This window comes from Paramormyrops kingsleyae, chromosome 13 (assembly GCF_048594095.1).
Source record: "Paramormyrops kingsleyae isolate MSU_618 chromosome 13, PKINGS_0.4, whole genome shotgun sequence".
Lineage (NCBI taxonomy): Eukaryota > Metazoa > Chordata > Actinopteri > Osteoglossiformes > Mormyridae > Paramormyrops > Paramormyrops kingsleyae.
In genome coordinates, this window is record NC_132809.1 from 32,718,107 (window position 1) to 32,744,518 (window position 26,412).

The 26,412-nt window shown below is 39.2% G+C and overlaps 1 protein-coding gene across 8 annotated transcripts in view; it reads right to left on the reverse strand.

Moving 5' to 3' along the window:
- Positions 1 to 761: 761 nt before the first annotated feature.
- The window catches only part of LOC111849650 (zinc finger protein 536-like), a 181,765-nt gene continuing 156,114 nt past the window's right edge, over positions 762 to 26,412 (reverse strand). For 7 of the 8 annotated variants that reach the window (XM_023822712.2, XM_023822715.2, XM_023822713.2 and 4 more), the window contains one exon: positions 762 to 4,089. In XM_023822712.2, the coding sequence (XP_023678480.2) occupies positions 3,902 to 4,089 (188 nt within the window). In that variant the 3' untranslated portion in view covers positions 762 to 3,901. Of the gene's footprint in view, positions 4,090 to 15,593; positions 18,171 to 26,412 lie in introns of those variants that run through there. The other variant, XM_023822719.2, reaches the window with a different exon arrangement.

The following is a 26,412-nucleotide window of genomic DNA, read 5'->3' on the forward strand; positions in this document are numbered from 1 at the left end:
ATAAAGACTTCACTTTCTTTTGTGCATAGAAATCAAAAGGAATGTTTTATTTTGTGCACAGAATTGATATCAGCACTTTGCATTTCATGGTCAAAAGAGAGCTATTTTGTGGACGAAATGCATTTTGTGAATTAACGAAAGTCATTTTCTGTTTGAAATACATTTAGTGATTCCACAGAATCAATTTTGTCTGCAAAATGTGTGTACCATTCAGGGAATGCATTTCATCTTTTGCTGAATCACAAAAAGCACCACGAAATGCATTGCATCTTTTGCTGGGTCACAAGTGTGCATGGAATTCATATGCATGTGTGTGCAGACTTGTCTAGGATTGTAAATCTCCTGTTAGCCAGCTGATCAAAGTTGACAACCCTGTTTAAATGTCAGAAAGAGATATCTCTCGCGAATTAGGAGCATAACAAGAACCCTCCTTACCAGGGGATTTTCTAGCTATTGAAAAGATCAGGAGCTAAGGTTATGTGGGGCTTGACTTTTTCACTCTTGAAGGAAGATTGGCATCAGGGCTAAGATACTCGGGGCAAGGCTTACAATATTCAGGGCTATAGTAAAAGTAGTTTATTGTCTGACCTGACCCATCAAGGACAGTGTTATTCAGGGGGAAATGGCATGGTAAACGTGGCCTACAATTGGAGGGATTCAGCATCGAGATCTTTCATTGGCTTGGCTTAAAAATATTAAAAATGAAATGAAATTATAGTGCCACTAATGAGTACATACAACAATAAAAGTATGAGCCCAGAAGTTTTTCATATTTTTATTACAAGTTGAACATAATTACATTACAAAGACTGCAAAATCAAAGTTGGCTCTCCATCTTCTGGTCATTGGGAGGTACTACCCCCCCCTACAGGTGCGCACCTGCTACATACCTCTCATGACTCAGCAAAAGACGAAAGGCATTTCGGGACTCAGCTAAAAACGAAATACATTTCGTGGTGCCTTTCGTGATTCAGGAATAGACTAAATGCATTTCCTAAACGATACATAGTCATTTCGTGGGCAAAATTGATTCTCTGGAATCATGAAATACATTTTGACCACAAAATGACTTTCTTTAATTCACAATCTGCATTTTGTCCACAAAATGACTTTCTTTAATTCACAAAATGCATTTCATCCACAAAATGATTGTGTATCATTCACAAAATGCATTTTGTCCACAAAATGACTTTCTTTCATTCACGAAATACATTTTGACCACAAAATGACTTTTTCTGTCCACGAAATGCAGTGCTGATATCAATTCTGTGTGCAAAATGAAACATTGCTTTTGATTTGTGTGCACAAAAGAAAATGAAATCTTTATTCTTTTGTAGACAAAATACAGCAAGGCACTACTTGATTTCGCCATTAAATAATTCTTTTTGTATATTTTGTGCATGAAAATGAGCGCTTGACACTTGTCGCACCATAAACATTTCAATTAAAAAGACCTGTATTTCACTTATGCTTAGGCACTAAGTTTTTGCTGAGTACTGATTGGTCAGCTGGTTGAGTCTTTCAGTCAAGGAAACAAACCAGTTAAAGCACAAGAAGAACTGAATTTAGCTAAGCACAACTAACTTATTGATATCAAATATACATATATATATACACACCCGCACATATATACATACATACATATACAAGGTACATATATATGACATGACATATATAACTGTATGTATATGTCTGTGTGTGTGTAGTTGCTAATCGTAATCCAATACATTTCAATGGGCTAATAACGGTAATACTGCACTAACAATAATACATCCATCCCTTCAAGCCTTACTATAAAACCTCTGAATGCTGTATACACTGAATCTGATGGAAAAAAAACATATAATTAATATAAATAATATTACTAGAAGTCAAAACCAGTGTATATGTACCTCTTTAAAATGTGTGTTTTAAGGGATTCACATGAGGAAATACAAAGCGCAGTCATTGTATAAAAGCAGGCGATGCTTGTTCTGGGAGGCCGGACGTTATTGTGGGAAATACAGGATAAAACTATGCTGACATTTTACAAAAAAACTAACGAAAAAACACCGTTTAGATGGAAACAATATTTAATTCCTTTATAAAACATTAGGTTCTTTATTATGTGTATAACCATAAATAATTGCCAAGGGTAATAACAGACAGTGTAGATGTTATAAGCGTAGGAAAAACTGTACTGTTTTACACAAGAGCAAGGAGAGCATGATGATCAGAAGAACAAAGAACAGGAACATCATACTATCTGTTGTACATTACTGACAATGAACCGTCTTTTCCACCACTTGTTTATTACTGTTGCTGTTGTCATGACATTTATGGGTAGCAAAGAGAGATCATTCCAGGAATTGGTAGGGGAAGGTACTGTAACAGTAGCACTGGAGCACATGGTAAAGAGGAACATTCACACAAATACGGTGTTCAGGTTTGTTTTTCTTCTAATAAGTAAAGTCTCTATTTGTCCTTAGAAAATATGAAATAAAAATGAATTATTAAAATGCATTTTTTTTTCATAACATGTTGAAGCACTGATTTGTATACATGTACACATATGCAAAAAGGGAAACTTTTATCACTTGTAAGGAGAACATATGCTAAAATCTCTTTTGTGTGAAACATCATTCAAGAAGGGATCACACAAACTAACGATAAGGCAGTGGGAATTATACTATAGAAAAATGCAGGTCTGTTACGCCAGAACCCTAATTATAAAGCAACTTAGATTAAAGATACAGTCTAAGCATGTGTTCTTCTACTCCAGCATATATAAATAACAATAATAATAATAATAATAACATCTGAATGATAAAAAATGTCATGTCTTCATTGCCCTAATTAAGACAGAGTTCACTGATACCAAATATTACTTTTATTTATAACTTAGTAATGATAATATTAATTAGCCATTAAGATAAAATTAATTTAAAAACATGAACAAAAAGCATAAAAGTAAAAATTAAATAGTACAGTGACTTATGTTCAAAAGATAGCTATACATTCTTAACAGCTTCCATCCAAACAAAACTGAAATGTCTTACATCATATGATATAAAAGTGAAACAAAGGTTACACTTAAGAACATAAGAACTATACAAAAGAGAGGAGGCCATTCGGCCCATCAAGCTCGCTTGGGGAGAACTTAACTAATAGCTCAGAGTTGTTAAAATCTTATCTAGCTCTGATTTAAAGGAACCCAAGGATTCATCTTGCACTACGTTATCAGGAAGACTATTCCATACTCTGACTACACGCTGTGTAAAGAAGTGCTTCCTTAAATCCAGTTTGAAATGTTCTCCCGCTAAGAGTACCACCACACCAATCAGACAGCATTCTATGCATACCAGCCTGTCTACAATGTTATACCAGCATGAGAGTCCATCCAAAGACCATCCATAGTCATTTAATATGAGATGTAACGTTTTATTTGTTGCTTAATGCAGGTGACCGGCGAGGCTGCTGTCTGAGGTGACCTTCTGTCTGCCTGGCCCAGAATGATGGCCTTCATCACCTGGGAGTCATCAGACCATACATGCAGGATATATGTGCTTTTTAAGTAGTATTTTCTGATAAAAAAAAGTCTCAAGTTTTAAAGATTCCATGTTTAAACCTGCAATAGTTATGCTGTATAAACAAAAAATGTAATATCTCAGTATTTATCATACATTGTAGGCAGTGGTAGTTTGTTGTAATTGTACTTTTGGTGATTGATCTTAAATTATTAAGTTGTATAATGTATATGAAAGCTATGAACCCAGTACAATATTTCGATACACCTTTATAATATGAATTAATATGTTGCCTGACATATGGTGGCAGTAACTTGGCCCCTGTGTTGTTGCACCTCCCTGCAGCATCACTGGTGAACGAGCCGAGCATCCCCGGTGCCCCCCCGGCTCTGTCGTCATTGTTCCCAGGGGTTTCCATGTCCACACGCAGGGGTTTCCATGCCCACACGCAGGCGCTTGAATCGCCGGTCGGGGTACTGGCTGTTATCGAAAGGCATGCGGTGAACACACACCACGTGAGTCTTCAGGTTACCTTTTTGGCAGGCACTGTAGGGACAGTATTGGCACTGGAATGGCCTCTGTCCTGGATGGGGGACAAGTATGAATGGCATTTAATTGCATTTTTTTTGCAATATATTGTTATTTTCATATTAGTTTGACAAACTGATTGATGCAGGTTACAGTTTTACACCATGCAACATTTCTATTCAAAAAGTTACCTGTCCTGTGATTTCAGGAAACTTTCTCAATATTGAAGGTACCTACCACGCTAGTCATCAAGCTTAGCTACTGTGGTAGTTGGGCTGCACAAACATCATGATATTTGTGAAATTTCTACGAGTAAAATTGTGACTAAAAAAGAAATGAAATTACGGAGAATAAGCTATAGCCCAATACAATTTATCTACCATTAGTGTATCAAATAAGTTGCTGGTATTGCCTCGAGTCTTGTCAACAGACACAAAACAGTGCCGACAAATATAATTGTTGTGCAAGCGCACACCGCCATGACCATGCTGAAACGGTATATTGTGCAGCCTTAGTGATGCAGTACCTTGGGTTGGAATGGTAACCCGGACCATGTGTCGGCAATTGGCAGTTTTATTAGCTGTTTATTAGGTTTTCTGTAGCTGAGATCACATAGGGATGATATCGTGATTGCGGAACACGTGTACTAAGGGTGCAGCTTTGGCAGGAATGAAGAGAAGCAAACCCCACAGATGGGTGCGTAACCTGGGAAAATGTCATCACAAGAGGCCGCTTTCGGATGGGCAATATAACTGTGGTTCATGTTTGCAGGGTCAGAAAAAGAACACAATAAAGTTATAGCAGTTGGCAGGGAGAGCAAGTGAGCTGAATTATCATCTGTCCATCCGTCCCAAGACGGATGTCAGCATCACCTCCTCCCCCACAGATACATTAGTGATGGTACATATGTACAGCCTTGAATCCCCAGCTTCCTTTATGTTCCTTAATAAGAAACCATCAGGATATTACAGCTTATAGGTCTTCCTTGGAATGGAACCAGTGTTCATGCTTCACTTATATTAATAATAACAGATTTGTAGTGTACTCATTACCTCGATGCTCCCACTGATCAAGACCAACAATCATGTCCCTGTCACATTTCAGATACTCAGCAAGCTTATAGGAGCCTAATCCAGTGTTATGGTTGCAGGAATCAGCATCTCTTCACTTTTTGGTGTGTAGGGAGATTTTAATAACCTCATATTTGCCTGAATTCCTCCACTGGGTCCAGGAAGCTCAAATTAAAGAAAATTTAAATTAAACAGAAGGTTCTAAAATAGATGTTGAGTAGGTGCATTGAAAACAGATTGGCTGAACGTGTGAAATGTAAATCAGCATGATAAATCTAAAAACTTAAAAATATCAGGCTACAAATTCCTATGTCGAATCGAACCTATAGAAATGATGATGTCAACAACAGCCAGGAATCAACTGCATGCCCAGGTACTGTTACACATTACATGTTTCAGGGCCCTAATTGATGGAAGGAGCTTGATGGAAGGAGCTGCATAAAACAGAGGGGCCATAGCAATCTTTATATCATCCCATTTCACAATCGGAGGGAAAACTTGCTCAAACAAGTATAATTTTCTGCAGTATTTAAAGTGATCAGAAATTTGTTTCTTTTCATTGCAGGGCAAACTCAGGATAAATATATTTTAAAAGCTTCAGGAATTTCATATAAGGTTCTATACCAGACAAGGTGATGCCGAGTTTGGGAAAATAACAAAATATGAAGCACACCATTCTTGCCAGGGAAATTAGGAGAAATTCACACAGTTATTTCCCATTTCCGTGCTTGGATGGTTATGCAAATAAAAAAAGAAATATTCAAAAGGACAGCTCTTAGAGTGATACAAAATTAATTGTAAAAGGCTACAAATAACCACATTTGCATTCAGGTTATGATATGTGGAGCTTCATAGACACATATGGTAAAAACATCCTGGAAATACAGTATAAATGTTACAAATTTAAACAAAGGCAGCCACTATTTATTTAAGCTTTTACAGATTAGTGAAAAGACCTCTATTGTGACTTTATAGTAAATATTATTAAGAGTACAAGTGTGCTCAGAAACAGGATACTGATCCATGAAGCCAAGAAAATGAAGAAAAAAACAAATTATTCAAAACCATGGCAATTTGCTGTAAGAATGGAATAACAATTTACTATTGCAGATTCAGGAATTTAGGATACAAAAGAAATATTTTGGAAATCCAAACATGTGGAAATTGGGTTATATATCTTTTTTTTTAACCTAAAGTGTAAAAACGGCAGATTGATTACGGAATGGAGCCCAAGCTAGACCTTGCATCTATGTGGCTGCAAAGCCTTCTTCAAATGCTTTGGCTGTCTGTTCTAGGTGTGATTGTAAGTTCATCTGCGGAATGACAGATGTCTGCAGCCAGCTGCACAGAGGCATGTTAAAGTCTCTGTCTAATCCACTTACCTCAGAGGAGTCACACAGCCCTGAATAAATGGCCAGCAGTGCCTTACATTATATAAAACATGCCAGCATTATTCCCACGGACAAGGCAGCAGACATTCCATGTTTTTTTTCTCTCCCTCTCTCTCTGTTCTGTTTTGTTGTGCTTTTATCATCCCTGCTCTTACAAAAGAAAAACACACCTCTTCTTTGTAAAGAAGCCTACCTTCTCCCCCAGATCGGACATCTGTCCCCAGTCACGCTTGGTTCTACCCACTCAGCAAGGGTTTATTTACAGCACAGCGCGTCGGTGTGAGACTCACAATGTGCACAATGGGCCAGCAGCTATTAAGGCTGAACCATAAGGGGAGCACAAATTCCATTCTTCCTCTCTACATTTCAGTGGTACTGGGCTATCGCTGTGGAGGCGCTGAGTGACATGATTCAGGATGGAAGTCATGACACAACACTCCCCCCTGGTCGATTTCCTACCACCCTGCCCTCTGGTTAATATTGCCAAGTTGAAAACAACAGGGAAGAAAAGAAAATACTTACTTGCCTTGTTCTCATTACTTAGGAATGATATGAAATTAACCTCGTAACTTACTAAATGTGGGATTGAGGATGTGCTATGATATGACAGAAAGCCGCAGTTCTGCCACAGCTTGAACCGAAACAAGCTCTTTACCTCTCCCTCCCGCACACCCTGTAAAAAGGACGGGGAGCAGCTGCGTGAAGCTCCCTCTCCCCCCTCGGAAGCAGTCACAGCAGCCACACAGCACCAAATCCCTGCACATGGGCTTAAACACTGGATTTAACCCCGGCCTGACGGAAAGGAAAGGGGTTTCCAGACTCAATGGCTGAAGAATGCTGAGAAGATCAGTGGAATCCCCCTCCCCACTCCATTGTAACCCTAACTCCACCCACTAGCCCCAAAGTACACTTGTGCCTCTTTAACCTTCCAATAGATTAGATAGATAGATAGATAGATAGAAGTAAAAAGAAGTGCTCCCTCTAGTGTCTATCCTGCGCACATGCACACGCCTCCTTGGCAAAAGTACAAAACCACTATAAATTCTATCTGATGCCAGCGCTACCATCTGTCAGCAAGAATGCTTCACCTACATCTGCTTGCAGAAAGCACCCTCTCTGAGAGAGACAACAGGGCGAAGAAGGGACACGGAGCGCGGAAAGGGGGACAGGGGAGTAGCGAGGAGAGTGTTTGTGAGGATGGAGCAGCAGAGAGAGCAAAAAAATGGATTCATTTGCAGAATCTTGGTGAATTGCTCATATTTTATTTTAACGGCTCATCTGCACTTGACAAATCCCTGGCTCTGAGTGCCAGGGATGCCAGTGGGGATGCCAGTAGGCTTTCGTATGTCTGCATGTGTGTGTGTGTGTGTGTGTGTGTGAAACTATGTGTGTGCGCTGGCACCTGACAGACTACAGACCCCCTAATGGCTTTCAGATGCTTACAAACAGTAATTCTATCTTCCGAATAAGAGGAAAAAGCTGCAGGGGGAAAAAAAGGTCAGTTCGCCTGTTTCATTTCGGTTCCTGTAAATTATTTGGGGGTTAAACCCTGACAAGTAGCCTGCTGTTTCAGGATTACGGGGTCAGAGGAAAAGGTGGCAGCTGGGGGGGGGGGGGGATCTCCATGTAAACCAATAACAATTCGAGATCCACACAATCACTTTGGACTGAGATTTTAAAAAGGAATTTTAAATCAAGACGTTTCAAATGAGGTAAAGTGGCACTATCACAAATAATTGGAAGGGACTTTTGCATTAGATGTAGGTTTAAAAGGTCTTCACATAGGTGGGACTAAGGAGGCCCTATTGACTAACAAGCTTTGAAATATGTAATGGGTTCATTACTAACTGAAAACATAAAAATAGGTTTGCAGCCCTTTAGGATAACAACTGAGATTGTGTCACACGGCATGTAAAATTAAACCGCAAAATCAAACTGTATGGTACTGTAAATGCAGCCTAATAGTCTAAATATTGACACTAATTCTGGCGAATGCTTCTATCGCTCCGTGCATCAGCTCTGTTGGCTCATATGAATCCCTGTTCGTTTTTTTAAAGGGCGCCAGCTGAACATCATTAATTGGGACTATGCCGAAGGAAGAAGGCATGAGCTGGTGGCAGAAAATGTGAAAACTCTGGCCCTGTGCCCTCAAATCACCAGCTATGAGAACAGAACAACTATGTGAGTATGGAAGAATTACACTTTATTTCCCAGCTAACAAAAATGAGATTTCAAGATGAATTAATAATTTATGAACGAATTCAATCTTTGCCAAATGGCAGCACTAAAAAACAAGCTTTCCAAAAAGAAATTTCTGGACTACATATATATATATATATATATATATATATATATATATATATATATATATATATATATATATATATATAATACAGCGATATCGATATCACAGAAGGTGTACGTAATAAACCATGGGGCACCATCTGTCGGTGAATAATAACCTTGTAAAGCCTGGGATGTTACTCAGCAAACAGTGCTTGCTAACGCCCAAATCCCCTGCCAACGTTAGTGCGTAACTCCCTTCTATCCATCGTTCCGTTTCAATTCGGGATCCGTCGATGGGGTGTCAGGTGGGGAATATTTGTCCTTCAAAGCCATGTAAATAAAACGTTTTGCCAAAAATCTACAGAAAAATATAAACTAAAAAAAATATCTGTTCCCAATAAGACTATGCTTACATCACATTTATATGGATACTGAGCATTTACAGATGCAGTCCAGAAAGATAATTGAACAATTCCAAAAATCACATTTTTTTCATCAGATACTTTGATTATGAAATCTTTTCAAAAAATGGGACCACCCTTTTATACAGATCATGAAACTTCTTGGTGGAAATTTTGATGTTGCTGACTTTACGTCTGTACACGGGGAACCACATTACTCATCGATCACATAGAATGAAGAATGAGTACTTTGAGAAAATTTTAATAGATTTTTCTCACTTATTCTAAGCAGGACGGAGCTAAGCAGGTTTGGGACTGGTCTTACTTAGATACCAAACTAGGAAAGCTGGGTTGGAGCTGGAAGAGGTGTTGGTGTGGTCAACAGGTCAGCCCGTCCGGTGGTCTGTGTGGATCCCAATGCCCCAGTGCAGTGATGTGGACACTGTGGTCAACAGGTCAGCCCGTCCGGTGGTCTGTGTGGATCCCAATGCCCCAGTGCAGTGATGTGGACACTGTGGTCAACAGGTCAGCCCCTCCGGTGGTCTGTGTGGATCCCAATGCCCCAGTGCAGTGATGTGGACACTGGTCAACAGGTCAGCCCGTCCGGTGGTCTGTGTGGATCCCAATGCCCCAGTGCAGTGACGGAGACACTGTGCTGTAAAAATGGTGCCCTTCTTCGGACGAGATGTAAAACCGATCTCCTGACTCTCTGACATTGTCCTGGCTAAAACTGCCCACTGTGGGCCTATCAAATCTGGCCTCCTAATCATCCCCATATCTAACTGGTGAATTCTCTCCTTCCCCTTCGCTACCTTAGCTGTCGTGTGGTGAGTGTACTGGCACAGAATGGCTGCTGTCACATCATCCAGGTGGGGGCTACATAGTGGTGGTTGAAGTTGCTCCCCGTTGGTTCTGTACAGTGTTTTGGCTGTTTTGAAAAGTGCTATATAAATGTAACATTCATTCATCCATTCAGCTTTGAGGGGAGTATTTATTTTACTTCTTATTGCACTATTTGGTCCTAATCACAGTTACCTAACCCCGCTATGGGATGACATTTCTTGATGTCATGGGCAGAGTGCAGTGTGTCCATCATGTTGTAAAGGAGATGTCAACAGTGGTCTCAACAGCACCTCCAGCAGGTCTGCTCCAAGGCTGCTGAATTTACCCAGGGACTCCACACTCACTGAGAAGCTGTTCTGCACCGTGCTGACCCATCAGACCAGACCTATAATGCCACGGTACAGCTGCCTGTAACCATATGGCTGCATGTGTGTGTGTCTGTGTGTAGCTGGGGATAAGAGAAAAGGACAATGGTGAGAAATACACAATCCACTCAGCGTTTGACAATCCCACCTTTGCTCTTTCTTCTCTGCCAGCACTAGTAACGGCGGGTTTATACGTCATAGAAATATCCCCCTCACTACTCTGAACAAAATGTGTAACCATTTTGAAATATAAGGTCTGTACTCACATCATAGCTACACAGTCCTTGAGGGGACAAAACACACACACACACACACTGAAAAAATAATGTTTATGACCTTTAAGCACACTGGTAAGGGGGGGGGAGGATAGCAGAGAAGTGAAGCGAATTCTTCTTTAAGATAGCCACGGCATAAAAACGACAAAGCAAGCACTTTGAAAAGTACAGACAGTGTCAGCTTATCCTGCCGTACGCCAGGTGCTATCCAAGGACTTCCGGCCAATTAAATACCTGGAGGGAACAGAGCTGATACCAACCGAACGATAAGCCAAGGGGGTCCCATGAGCAAATAATAAGAGGATACTGAGGAGTTTAATTGTTAGGTCTCTGTTAGTAGCTTGATTGTTAAGTAATGTTGGCGTATACCATTACATAGTTATTACAAGGGAAAAAATGAAATGATTCTTCATTGGCAAAACACATTAGTGTTTTTTTTTCCCTCCACATATCCCATCATGCTTTGCTTTCTTGAGACATAAACAGTTGAGAGAAAGTTTGCGGTCCAAGTACAGGGTCAGCCATTTATCTGGTGCCCTTGGAGCTAAGAGCCACGCTTATGGGTCCAATGCAGATGTGACTATTCAGCTGAGGCCAGGACTTGAACTGACAGTGATCCGAGCCCAGGCAGGCAGACCTAACCCCCCGAGCCTACCCCCCCGAGCCATGCACCATTTCCTCATTTGTCTACGCTTATTTATTTAGTAGCCACTTTTGTCCAATGCAACAGTCAGTATATACAGAAGTATGTATCTCTTGGTAAGTTTTCTTTTACCATTTTTTGGTTTCCGTTTTGGTTTGTAATGCGTCAGGCATTACAAGGACAGCTAAAGACTAAACATTTCACCTTAGCACATCAATGAACGGACGAGCGATCACTGACTGGCGGCAAGTGAATCAAAATAAGCATCTATGTATTCTTGTATAAAAGGGGTGTTGTGACCAAGGAATGTGTTTCGCTGTATTGCCCTGTACACATTTGTCTGCGCACACATATGCATGCGAGAGATCTGTAGGGGATCGATGCCTCCTGACCTCACTCGCTACCAGGATACCTTCATTCATTCCTCATTTACTTCCATTCAACTGAATTCAATTGAAACATTTGAACATTTTGCATCTGAAATACTTGATAGATCGCAACAGCCTGCAGTAGTTAATCATTCAGCCCAGAGATGGTTTCATGGCCTGCAACCCCCCTGCCCCCCCCCCAAAAGCCACTCGGTCTCTCTGAGGCCCCGATTCGTCTGCTTTAAGTGAAATCACTCAATTCTAAAAAGTCAGTAGAGGACTTTGGAAGGGGGAGGGTCAGGAGAGGGCCACCTCCAAATAAGTTCCATTAATCACGGCCTGGAGTCTAATGTGACTAATACTTTACAATTAGAGGAGACAAGACGGAGCTAAAAGCCATCTATCTCTCTTACACTACATGATCATCGATTCATAATCCAGAGCCTGTGAGCGGCGCACAAAAAAATGCATTCATCAGAGAGGGGATTTGGTAAGGGCGGGGGTGTGTTTGTGTGGTTTCGGTGTGTGTGCATGTTCTCTGGAAGCCCAGCCGTGGGGGTGTAGGCCAGAGTGTATCCAGGGTGTATGGGGGGGGGGGGGTACTGAATCTGGAAATAATGACCATGTCGAGAGAGCGTGGCAGAAGAAAGCAGCCAGCAATGGGCGGGCAACTCAATGGTGACGGATGGCTCAGGGCTGACCATTGATACCCCACAGACAGGGAGTGATGGCCAGCTCTCCTTCTCCAACACGGCCATCCACTATTATCTCCCCTGAGCGATGGGGATCCAGGTCCTCCCAGTCACCACTCTGCTCCCACGTCCGCCCACCGCCGCGAACAGAAGACCTGCCCAATCCCACTCAAACCGCCCTTGCTTTCCTCCTCTCTTCGCAGCCTCTATTCTCTCAATAAGACTAACATTGCAGTAGGTTTGAGACCCCAAAACGCCATCTCTCTATCTGCCCACCCCCTGCCTATCCCTCTTTACATCCCTCTTTTTCTATCTCAGTAATCAGACGCTATCCATCTAAAGAAACGCACTGAGATCTGGCCGCAGACCTGTGACTCGAGCGCCACTTCCTGTTTCGTTTATCTTCACTTCCCCTCCACCTGACTTTCATTCCACCCCCACCCCCCCATACAAGCCCCAACAGGTAAACGGCACGATAAACTTCATTCCTTCAGGCCTGGTGAACCCAGTAGAAATGCCCGTTACACAGCTGGCAATGCGGGGCTGTTCCATTCATTTTTCATAAAGTTGCAGACGCTGCCGTTATAAAGAGCAGCCGCATGACTGCTGGGCAGCAGATCACAGCGTTCATGAAGCATCGCTACATTAATGCACAGCAGCAATGCCTGCGACTGGAAAACGAATTGGCTGAGTGACAACATTACCAAATGTGGATCTCTCCATGAAATCGCACATTAGACATTTCAAATGAAACTGCTACCCAAGCGAGCTTAGGAGAAGAGTCCTTTGTTCTGAAAATAGCCCCTATAATCCTTTCCATTAGCAGAATTATTTAATATAGGGATGGAAGTGTATTCACATATTTGCACAGCGTTCTTTGTGGAGACTTGAAACTTATTCTATTGCAACTGATGCTTAACGACGCTTCTACAAAGCAGATGGAAATCGATGATTAATCACGTTTTCAGTTTTATGTGGAAAAAAATAAACATATATATATATTCTAATTGTGTGTTTTTCAAGAATTCTTCATATTCTCAAAAATATATACCTTAACACAGACATTAACATTAACATGGTTAATTTACATGCATCTTTAGTTGGAAAAAAATAGTTTCACCACAATAGTTATGGAAATACAGCGTAAAGCATAAAACCTAGAGAAAATAGAAAACCTATAGACAGTAAGCTGGTCTCTATCGCCCCCTCGTGATGAAGGGAGGAAGTGCAGTTCAGAAGCCGCAATGCAAAAGCGAAATACAGCTGAAGCACATGATCAGGTTCAGCTGGGGGTCACCATCTGCCTGGTTACAACTGTTATGCTGGGACACATGGACTGAGCCTCACTGTCATATTAAACACATCAATCGATGCCAAACTGTATGAAGAGGGAGGGTGATGCATTCTGGCTATAGAAACAACAACGTGTTTGCTTTGGAAAATATATACACATAAAGATCATTAGTACAGTGTTCCTTTATAAAATCCAAGACGCAACTAAAAAGGAACTCAAACTATCAAATCAACCAATGTAATTTTAATTCATTAACACAAGCAGACACACAAACATGTGCAAAAACCAAAGGTTGGCATAGTGTTACCTGAGTTTTAGCCTTATGATTTACTCGTAAATAAGGAGGCCTCATCAGATGCTGAGTGAAGTTGTTTGTAATAATATGGTATTTCGAAAAGTGTAATCAAACGTATACTCCCAACAAAAAAGAGTAAAAGTTTTACTTTTTCAAGAAGTAAGTTTTATTGGAAACACATTCTAATATTATATGTGACTCACATCTGGTTTTGCGTGTCTGAAAATTAGCCAGGCGTTAACCTCCGACTCTATCGTTTAACTTCACAGCGCTGTCAACGGTGTTCCGTTAACAGAAGGGTGTGTTTCATCAGCTGCGGCTGGATGAAATGTCAGTCTATTTCGGCCATGCTAACCTGGAGTAAAGCTAAATGCAAGTAAACCAGCAGTGACCGCACACAGAGTACTGTACATATGTCATACGAGTGTCTATACTGTTCGCTTTATAACAGTGGTATGTGCAAGTTACAATATGCTATGCCACTGGCGTATCAAAAGGTTTGTGCGGAATGTCTTCTGGGTTATTCACATAAAGGAGGGCTCTGTTCTTCAGTTTCATGGCTGTCGACTTTGAATGAAACATTATGCTTGTGAGCATCTCAGGGGGGAAGCAGAGAAATATTTCTGCCTGACAAGTAAGCGCTGTTATGACAGACCACCTTCATCAACAGATATAACACATTAAGAAGAGGCCTTTTAAGTATTAGAGTATTATTAGTAATTAAAGATATATATATATATTATTTTATTTTTTTTGCATTAATGTACACCACAAAACAATTTCATTATAGGACCATGCAATTGTCATTTTCTGTTCCTTAACAAAAAGTTAAAACCCTTAATATGACTTTGCATATTTCTGCATAATCCATCAAATAAAGACCCATGAAAGGATAATCAAGAATACTGTTTTTTGCAGTCCAGGCCATATGTGAAACACATCTCTGTACAGTAAGTACCTCCTTTCTGTGTCATACTCAACTGCTTTTCATTAACACTGGTGATACATACACAACACATTCACATGCACACATAAAATGCTAAAAAAAATTTGTTACACAGACATTTACACTATATTGCTTTATTTATTTTAGATTTTATATTGTTACGTTTGTATATTTTGTTGCATCTGTGAAATACCCCTTTCCGCAGTTAATACCATGTTGCCAGAAGATGGCAGTATTGATGCAGCATTACTGCAATCGGAATCGAACCACATGCTACAGTACGCCAGTCAACATGGACTAAATAATTCCACTTATTCACATTCACAAAACCTAAGCACAAATGGATGAACACCTAATTCATGAATCTAGCAGTCCAACAGCTCTGGTTTTGACAAATAACCCCAGAGAATTCACACCCAGGGTGCATCACTATCTTATGAGCTATGCTACGTGGAATAAGCTTCCCCTGGCTACCTGGACCAGGAAAAGTTGTTGGAAAATGGATGGAGAGATGGATGAATGGGTTGTACAAAGTAGCAAAGTGATTCCTCAAAATCCTAGCAATGCAATTTAATTAATAGGATCATATCTAATCATAATGAGAGAAATGTCCTGTAAACCGCTCTGGGTGTCTTACAGTCAGCGACTGGGCTCTGTGTTGTGTACCAATGGCAAAATAAATAGACATGGTTTGAAAGCACTTTTTTATTGCAAGTACAGTTTTCATAGTAACAAAAGGAAAGCGCTGCCATTAAACTTGTACTGCCATGATAATACAACAGAGTTTACAAGTCACAAATCTTCCTGGAATGTGAAATGCACTGAAATCCATTTAGTTAGTGCCGAATAGACAGCCCTCCTGGGTAAACAAAATAAACCGAGCACTGGACGTCATTTTTAGACGTTTTTTTTTTTTTAAATAACAAAAAAGAAACAAGGGAAAAATGGATGTTAGTGGGTCGTCACACCACCGCAATCCCCGAATCCAATGCCTGACCGAAGGTACCGTTTTTAAACATTATTATGATCATTATTATATGTGTTATGCATCAATTAATTACACGGTGATTTTGGCAACTTTAAAGGCAAATAATACTAAGTTCATTCAAAGGTCATTATGGAGAAAAACCTCTGCGCATCAACAGAAAGGGAAACAAAATAATTGATTATGATTTCAGCAGGATATCTCACCTTAACACATGACAGACTGTGTGTGATCTGATGTGCATCACTGACATTCATATAACAAAGTCTTTATCAAAGCCATACAATACCTAAACTTCAATATGCAAAGAGATTTAGGACTGTACAGACTGAAGAAAACTGACTGGGGTGGGGGGTGTTCCACAGGAAACAGACACTTTTTCCACAATTTCAAGTGACACACAAACACGCATTTATTTATTTTTTAGTTCATTCGATAAGTACTGCTATATTTGTTAAAACCAATATTTCATGAAAACAATCACAGTGCAAAATACCTTCGTAAATTAAAAATTCCTCTATGCTAAATGAATCATGGGTATATTCTCACAGCACGTGAAAAGATTGTCAAAAGTGTTTATGTAAAAGGCAAAAAGTACAGTACTTGAAAAACAACCCATTCTAAATGCTAAATCTAAATCAGCTACTTTTGTAGATGTTACAGAGTATTGTTGTATCTAAGGCTAAACAATAACTACATTCTTTTTAATTTTGTATTCCTTTTTCATGTTATATATTTTTATTACATCAAACCATATCAGTAGTGAGTGATACTTTGCAACATTGACAGGTGGCAATATTTCATAAACATTTCAACCACTATAGTCCTTTAAGTCAACAAGATAAATGTAAATAAAAAAAAACAATATTTTCTCACATTCTTTTATTTTTCTATATATCTACCTATTTTGGATACAATTCTGTAAACTAATGACAGTTACTTTAGCAATTTTTGCAACATTCAAAATGTTGTTCTTTTTCTCTTTAATTAATTATTTGTTTATACATTTAGCTCTTTGAGAACTCGGAGAAAATCAACGGCAAGTATGACACTCATGCTTAACTCGCAGAGTGCTCCATCACACCTTCCATACTGTATATATCTGTTGTCCTTAGTCTCCACAAAAAAGTGCAACTGACCAATTGAATGAACTTACTGTAACAGCTACCATAACAGACCTGGACATTATTTCAATGACCCTGTTCTGTAAACAACTAGATTGTCAGCTAACATACATGAAACTCTGGCAGATACAAATGGAACGTAATTTTAAAACAGCCCAAAAACTGCATTCCAGTTAAAGAACATGGTCTCCCTCAGAAGTCTGTACTGCATTGCTAAGCTGCTACAGAGCTACGGCTCAGAGAAGCTTTTTTTTTATATCATAAGTGAGTTCTGTTTAGCTACTGGGCAGCAAGTGGAGTGGTAATTAAAGGACTCAAACCAGTTATCTGTAGTTTAAAGTCCCAAACAGAGTCCTGTACTCACTCTGGTACAGTACCACTGAGTCTTGTACTCACTCTGGTACAGTACCACTGAGTCTTGTACTCACTCTGGTACAGTACCACAGAGGTACTTCACCTGAATCACAGTAGTAAAATTTCCAGCTACTGTATATGAATGGGCATAGTGTACAACTGTAATTTGTGTAATCTTTAGATAAAATCATCTTGTCCTTCGATAATTTAATGTAAATAACTCTTTACTGAGAAGAATGGCTACATCATGAGCTCTAGTACCAAAGAGAGTGACGAGCTGCTGCACTGTAATATCTAGTAACCCTGGAGTGCTGAAGAACGTGCTGCCTGCAATTCCTGGTGAAGTGCTGCCAAAGTGAAAGAGCTTCCCACCTGGCACAGTGCTGATCTGAGGCGTATTTGACCAGGCGAGAGCAAAGTCTAGCCGCAGGTAAGATCAGTCAGGAGGAATGTAAAGTTGAACGAATAGCCAGTCAACAGCGTGAAGACATGCTCGCGCACACACACACACAGAGCTCAGAAAGTTGACAGAAAAGCATTGCATTTGAAAGATTCGCTTTGCATCCCACAACTGACAAAATCAGGTTTTCAGTGTTTCATACTGTTCCTTCATTTCTTGACTGGTAACTGACAGAAGCTCTCTCCAGCTGGGCCTTATGGTGTGTTCAGGGGCTGCATTCTCTGTAGTGGTGCACTAGCCTTTAAGAGAGTCTTCCATCTCACTGTCACCTAGGTTACATTCCTGGACCAGCATGGGGGCAGAGACTTGAGGGTCTTCCTCCTCCTGTTCTACCCAATGAGGAACTACAGTTTAAAGAAAAAATGCAGATTAACACTACATGGCTTACGGGCAGACGCAGAAAAAAGCTAGACATCAGGCAAAATTTGGTTCCACTGGAAAACAATGTCATTTTAACAAGACTGTTGTGCTTTGTGTTTTCCATTCATTCAATGCCAAACCCAACTTATCAACCAACAGTAATGCTGGTATTCTGATTTGTCAACAGAAAGACTTTTACAATGGAACCAAAATGCTGCTTTACAGAATTTTATTTTGCTTAAATGTAAACAAAATGACATTCAAATGACATTCAAATGACGGGGGTTATTGTGAACAGTCATAGGATAATCTAAGAAATTTAACTATGTAATGTGTAAGACACACATTCAGTGATATATATATATATATATATATATATATATATATATATATATATATATATACAGTATATATATATATATTTTTTTTTTTTCTTTCAAAACTCTTTTCCCAAGCAAGTTTAGATTTCATGGAATAAAACTTATTGTAATTTCATCAATGATATTCAAAACACACTAATATTCCAATCTGCAGTATTATTTAAAAGCTAATTTAAAAATGAAGTACATAAAATGTCCATGAATACTGCACTACAATTCTTTTGTGTAAGTTACAAGGCCAAAATAAAACACATTTACGTATCTGAGTAGTCTTTGAAGAATTACATTAAATGGAAATTCAAATAATAATCCTTTGATTTTTATCAATTATAGCAATATGCAATGTGCTTTCAAGTGATTAAAATGGCAAAATAAATTGTATAAACATTTATTAGCTTGTATAATTGTATTAACATTTATTTATATAAAGTTATTAGCATGATACATTAACATCAGAAGTAAATATTTTCAGTTTGACTCAGTTCAAAATTTAGAGGAAAACAAAACACTAGACGGTGGAAAAAACCATCTGCTTAAAACAATTTAAGTATTTTGAAATACAGTTTTTAATAAAACAACTGTGAGATTTACTTTTAAAAAAGGACAGTGAGATTTACTATGTTGTTCAGCTGGGTTTTCAATTTGGGGGTGCAAAGATTTATTTGAACTGCACTAAATTGCTACATTTCACTTACACAGGTCAGTTTGTTAGTCTTTATTCTGTTACTAAACACTTGAGAAAGTACACATGATTAGTGTAGTATAAAAACTCTCAAAATGGTACCAGTACTGCCCCCTGGTGGCTGTAGTGCACTTCTTCAGAGATTTAAATACATTTTACACAGAGGTTGAAGGTGCAGGTCTAGAAAGTAAAAATCCAGACCAAAATTCTGTTTCAGCCAATCAGTTGAGTACTCTGTAAATGTGACTCTTCAACTGGTTGGTTGAAACAAAACCGTGGTCTGGATTTGCACTTTCTGAACCTGAACTTTCCACCTCAGATTTTAAATGTAGGATAGCAATCAATATCATATATGCTTCTTTATTTTAATCTGCCACATTATACCCTGGGATTGTAGTGTTATTCCAATAATCTACTATGACTATCCTATGAAGTATGGAACTGCATAATTAACCACATGAAATTCTTATATCTGGCCTAATGTTTCAAAAAATTCTTTGTGCTTTCAGCCAATCAGCATTTGAGATTATGGTATTTTTATAATGTTACAGTTTAAATGAACAAGATCTTTTCATAGTAGGTTTAATAGAAAAATGCATTTTCAGTTTGTGCTGCACACTAAGGCAGTAAAATATATCACTAATGCTCAGCCTCCCCACAAAGATCTGCAGCAGTTGAATTTTTAAAAATCATGCCACTGGTGTGAGCGCCCTCTGCTGGTACATTGCAAGGATGCACACTGAGGATTAGCAAAGAGACCCCGGAGAAATAAAGCCATATGGTAAGAGGAAACGTATCCGCTGGATCCAGCTTGTGTTAATACAAAAGTGTCTTGGGTAACTGAATAGATTAACTCAATGGAACAAAAGGTCAAGCAATGTTGAAAACATATTGTAAAAATCAAAAAGGATGATGAGTAATACAGGAAAAGGTTTTTTTTTTTGTCCAATTAATTTCACGGTCTAAATCTTAGACTCAACATGAATCTATCTATTTATTATCACGTGGAGCCAAAATTCCAAAACAGACTGCATTTATATTTTACTAATTCTGTGTCCATTTCATATATTTAGTAAGAGTTACTCATTTTAAATTGAAAGATCGGTTCAATAGAGACAGACCCGAAGGTGTAGAGATCAGTGATAATTTACATTGAAGTGTCCTAAAAATTGCATGGTTGCACCCCACAGACAAGATGTCAGACTGTTAATTCAGTGCCATAAATCCTCATTTGAGGGGTTAAAGAGAGATGCTTTTCCACCACTTCAGACATTTGTTATTTTTTGACAAAGTAAAGCTCACTGTCCATCCAGCATCTTAACATATGTAAAAATGGCTGTTGCACATGTCCTGAGCACCAGGAAGGCATGAAATTTAAATGAATACAGGATGTTTATAAATACCATTTGCTGGAAAATAACAAAGACTGAAAGAATTTCCTATACAAAGCACAACAAAATAAAATAAAGATAAAAGACAGACGGCTTAAATTTAAAACAATAAAAAAAAAAATCCGAAACATAAATCTTCAGCAGGAATATAAGACATTAACAAGTAAGAATAAATGCTTAGCCACAATGTTTACAATTAGTTTATCTTTATTGTTTTGTGGAGAAAAAAAGCTGATAACCTTGGTTGTCTTGAATTGAGGGATGACTCTTGTTTGGAAAGGAAAACTTTATCCTTCTATAGTACATAAGAAAGGTTTATATCGAAGACAGTAAAATAAATGGCGCTTTTGTTCTGATTTATGAACTCTATTTTTGTGGCAACGATGACCCAATACAAAGTAAATTGGACAACTACTAACAATATAAGTTTAAACTGCAGAAAACAACTCTAGCCCATCCTGAAATATAATAAAAGTATATAATATAATAAAAGTATCTAAAGTGACTTTTTGTACTTGGATTTCAAATATTCAAACTGTCAATTTTTTTCTTTTGCTTTCTAATTATTCGATCTCTTCCACAAAGAACAAAAACATGCAACAGGGAACCGGAATCTAAATAAGGAAGTTTTCTGAAAAGTAGGAAATGTGGACGAGATAAAGCATTGGTGAAGCAGCTTCTTAGCATGCATGTAAGATGCCCTGGTGCATGCGTCACCCGTACACAAGGGGGCAGCTTGACTTTTTGGGGTGAACTTTACCCAGCAGCCCAGTGTGTGGGGGCTTCGCCAGGCTGGCAGCTGAATGTCGCGTCTCTTAATTCAGGCTTATGCCCGGCTCTCACAGATACCTCGAATCCTTATGCCTGAGAAATCCCACCCCTCAGCCCGATTCATCCCAAACTCTCTTTCCCACAGACAGGGAAGCCCGTCATATCAGCTTAAATACCCCCCCCCCCCATTAATGTTAGGAAATGACACTCTGTTTCCATTTGATCTCATAATCATTCCTGCTGAAATGATAATTAGTGCCAGAGTCATCCCAGGGAAATAAAGCAAAAGAACCCCATCATTGTAGAAAATACATCTGTCATTATGAGGTATTATCTTAGCTGATACATTGAGGACCAACAAGTACATTTTAAAATACCCCCCCACCCCCGAGTCTGTTGGTGGAGTCCTCTTTCTGATTCTTTTCAGCTGACATAATTCGGATTGATTCGTTCGGCAGATAAAACTAAAGCCACTTCTTCCCTTTATGGCTGGGACATAATACCGCTCTTTATTCACTAACAATGAGACATAATGGTGCTGGAATGTGCAAAATGACTGCATCTGAAATGACTGCAACGCACAAAGGGCCCAACACAAAATATGGCTGAATGTGATAAATCATTAAGCACAGATTACTAACATGTTCCTGCATCAACAAGGTCAAACCGAGGCTGCGTTCAAAAAGAAAGAAGAAGAATCTCCAGATATGTACAAGTCATCTGTGCATGAAGCAATTAAACGCTGTATTTTTCTGCCTCTCTTCCAGCTCCTTTATAAAAGAGCCTTTTGGTTTGACAACAGGAAGAGATGTGGTCAGCTGGAATTTCAGCCTGTGTGGAAATTGGGAGTCTTTTTATTTCTTTTAAACAGAGCTCATCTCAAAATGTATCTGCAGAATGAACATATCTGCCAATTATCACAGCCTTAGCATTCTCATAAAGGCCCCATCCATTAAAGGGAAGAGTCAAAGTGCATGTGTTTACGGTGTTTTTATTGCCTGTGCTTAGGTTTACCCAGCCTTACAGGTTTACCCAGGCCAACGTAGGCTAACCCAGGCTAATGCGAAAACACTTGCTCAGCTACGTATCTCAGGTTGTGTGCCCTGCAGAAGGAGATCATGATGCTGTTGTAGCTAAACCGGTAAACAGCATTTGTCCGATGTCTCCCTGACCAACAAGCAGAGATGTCTCAGCCTGAACAACGTCCCTGGTAGAAAAACAGGGGAACACTGAGGATCAGCTAATGAAAGGCCGGCTTGTGCGAGCTGCTCGTGCTAATCTCGGGCCGCTCCACTCCATGCCATATTATTCATACGTTCCACAGCTGCTGCATCTAGTTGCTAATTTTGTGTGCCGTCGGGTGGGGGGTGGCGGCTGTGCACAGCGTTCGATGTCACTGAAGCACATCCTGGGACCCCCTTTTCTCGCTGAAGCTGTCAGTCACTTTGTAGGAGAATAAAAGGTAGCAGAGCAGGTCTTTCATATCTATTATATCGGGAGCTGTCACCACAAAAAACACACTTAACGCGACTAAAAGGCGCAGAGCAGCAGACACAGATACACTCTGTCATGGTGCATTTTTTGGGGGTGCAAGGTGGGGGAGAGGATTGAGAGGACGGTCCCTTATGGTGCAGAAGTGTCTGAACAGTTGTGCTTTTGATGAGAGAGTAAAAAAAAGGAAAATGCATTGTGAACGACGTTAGATTGACAGATTTTGGATATGCGACTGTGACGTAACTTTTTCTGCGGTACAATTAGACAACGTTAAATTCTACCCACCCACTTGCCCCCGACTCTGAATAGTACATTGAAAACCTGACAAAACCTTTTGAAACTGGAACTGCGTAATATGGCCTGGAAAATTAAAAGAATGATTTCATGAGACGGGCTTTTCATAAAAGCCAGTGAATGATGTGGTGAATAAATTTAATCAATGCTATCATCCCAAAGATAGTCATTCTTTCCAAACAGAGGCTTTCCTTTACGACTGCAAAGCAAGAAAAACACAAGCCAGGCCTCACTCTTTATAAGGGATCATTTACCTCCTCAACTCTCTGATGACTCAAAGTTCTTGGTAAAACATCTGTTACTCACACTTACTGGATCTCAATTAAGATAGCACAATCCTGAATCAATTTCCAAATTAAAAATGCATTTCCCTTAAAATATAGTTTACAGAACTAATACAAAAGGCTTTTGGTGTTATAAGTTACCAAAATGTACAGTAAGTATTGGAAAATCTATATTTTTCAAAAAAGCCAGCATTAGTATTCTGGATACAAAAAGGCACAAATATACAGGTAAGATTATGTAAATTAAAATGGGGTATCCATTACTGGATGCATTTTTGTCCCATTCTAATTTAAAATCTCCCATTAAAATATCCTCTGAGGACTCGAAGGATTGCTTAATAGGATAATTATGACAGACAAAGCTTCCAGGTTCACGTTTCATCCGGAGCAGCTCGTATTTTAGACAGTTAGTGTCTCTCCTGTGAAATCTGTCATTTGAATTCTGTTAAGACCCCCCTGTGACAGTCCATGGCGTCATCCTTGAAACCTACTTACCTGAGAATGTACAACAAAATGATGAAACATAATTCAGTGAATGACTGCAATAGAAGCAGCATCTTGGCCAGGGCGTACCCCAGGCTTGTGGCCTGTGCTGCCTGCGATGGGCTCCAATCTCGCTCTGTGACCCTGACCAGGATATGCAGTTATAAGATGGATGGATTGCAATACAGAATTTTGCGCAAATTTTGTGTCATTTACATGTAAAGTTGTTCAGTACTTTTATTCAATATTAATATGTGTAAACAGTAATAATATAATGTATATAGTTTAGCATGAGAACTGTTTCATTTTGTGTTTAAATTAAAATGGGACTGAAACCTCAAATGCACTGGGAGTAAAACCTTCCATGTTGTGTATAAACTCCTGAGGTTCCAACCGAAATACAGCCTTACGCTGTTTCAGCCAACAGGCCCTGGCCCACTACTGGTCTACCGATTCTGAGAGATCCAGGATATTTTGGGTCCATTCCCATTTCTCATGACTGCTTCATTTAACACAAAAATGTTATATTAAATTGCATTTTCTGAGTAAGGTTAGATAAAAAGGCCCATGATCTTCCACAGGTTATTTGGGCCTCCATAAATACCCAGAATTCCCCTCCTCACCAGTACCATCACCAGTGACGTTTCTGCAGCACCTCCTATTTCTTGTGCTAGTATAAAATGGCCAGTTAAATATCCTAAAGTCTACATTATATTTTGGGTTTGCAAAGAGGTATGGCTTTAAAAGGAAGTTCACTGTTCATGGTTTATCAGAATTGTGTGATCTCAGGAGCCCGCAGGTCATTGAAATTCACTTTCTACCCAGAATTCTACCAGCTTTTAACCAAACACTCACTCAGTCACACACATTCTCAAGAAAAGTAAGGGTCGGAGGGTGGGGGGGGGGGGATGGGCATTCACTCAGCACAACCCCATTGGCCCGCCAGAAACGTGCATGCCTTCACCTGTACTTCCATTTCACTGTATTATAGAAGGCTACAAAAGGGTAAAAAAAAAAACGGAATAAACAATAATGGTGATTAAACATCTTGACAGATAGGATTCCTTCTTAAGAGATAGATTTTCAAGCAAAAGAATATACTTTGATGTATGTAAATTGACGATTTACATACATTATCTGCATTATAACTTGAATTACCTTAATTACTGTGTTTATATCCAAATGTACAGCTCGCTCAGCTGGGGCCAGTGTGAGCTAGAGCGTACTGTGTGAAGTTCAGAGCATGAGGGAGTGGGAAGACGCCCAAAGCAAACCCACACAAACATGGTAAGAGCATGCAAACCCCACCCCCAAACTGTGGAGATCATCACGCTGACTGACCTTCAATACTTCTCAGCTTGGAGGAAGAAGAAAAAGTGCTTCAATCAAAGTAGTGAAATTCCATCCGATTACAAATTTGCCCCATTTTAAGAAATGGAATCAAAATACATTTCAAATATGTAAAATTTGAAAGCTAAGAAAGAAGCAATGCACTGTAATTAAAAGAAATACTTATTCTACACAATGAGACCTTGAGAAGCTTTCATTTTTCTCTGGTGCGATAATGTGTTTCATCAATAATTTATTCTCAAACACTGTTCTAAAGCTTGTGTTCTGGATTTAATAAGCACAGCCATAACAGTATTTCACAACATACTTTAGATGAGCTGCTCTGTGAATCATTACTCTGTATGCACTTCAAATGCAGTTTTAATAATATAAGAACTAGCACTACAAAAACATCCTCCATTTTGGCATGCTAAATTTAGACCACAAGACTGGTCAAAACAGCAACATTCATCCTTGATGTTATTCTAACAATTTCCCCTTCCTGTTGTATTCCTCTAAACTTTTGTGTTGGTTCCTATTTAAGACAAAAGCAATAATTAAACCATAAACCCACAACATAAGCTTTTCACTACAAGCTAACTTCAGTTGGACTAACTTTGCTTTTAGGCACAATTCAGAATATACCAGTCAGCGTACTCTTATTGCTCCATTTGTGTCAATTCCCTGTTTATCTTAAATACCAAAAATAATATATGATGAATATATGTAAAATTATTACAAAGTAAAACAAACAGTCAACAATCCCTATCAATGCACTGTGCATCATTACTCAAACAGCAATACCTGTACACTCCTTCCTCTTTCCTTGCTGTGTTTTCTCCACACTTACATACTTACACTAATATCACAATTGTCTCCATTCTCACTTTTTAAAATCAAAGCCCCTGTAACATCACACAAGAGAATGACTAGTCTTTTGTAATAGAAACCAGTAATATATACCTGGGATTATAAGACACTGGGAAAAAAAAACCTTGCTGATAGATGTGCTAGATTTTGTTCAAAGCAACCTGACAGACTCTGCAGAGAATAGTAGTCTTTATCAGGTCAGTGATGCCATGTGGGGAAATGTTTAAAGTCACACTGATATTATTTTT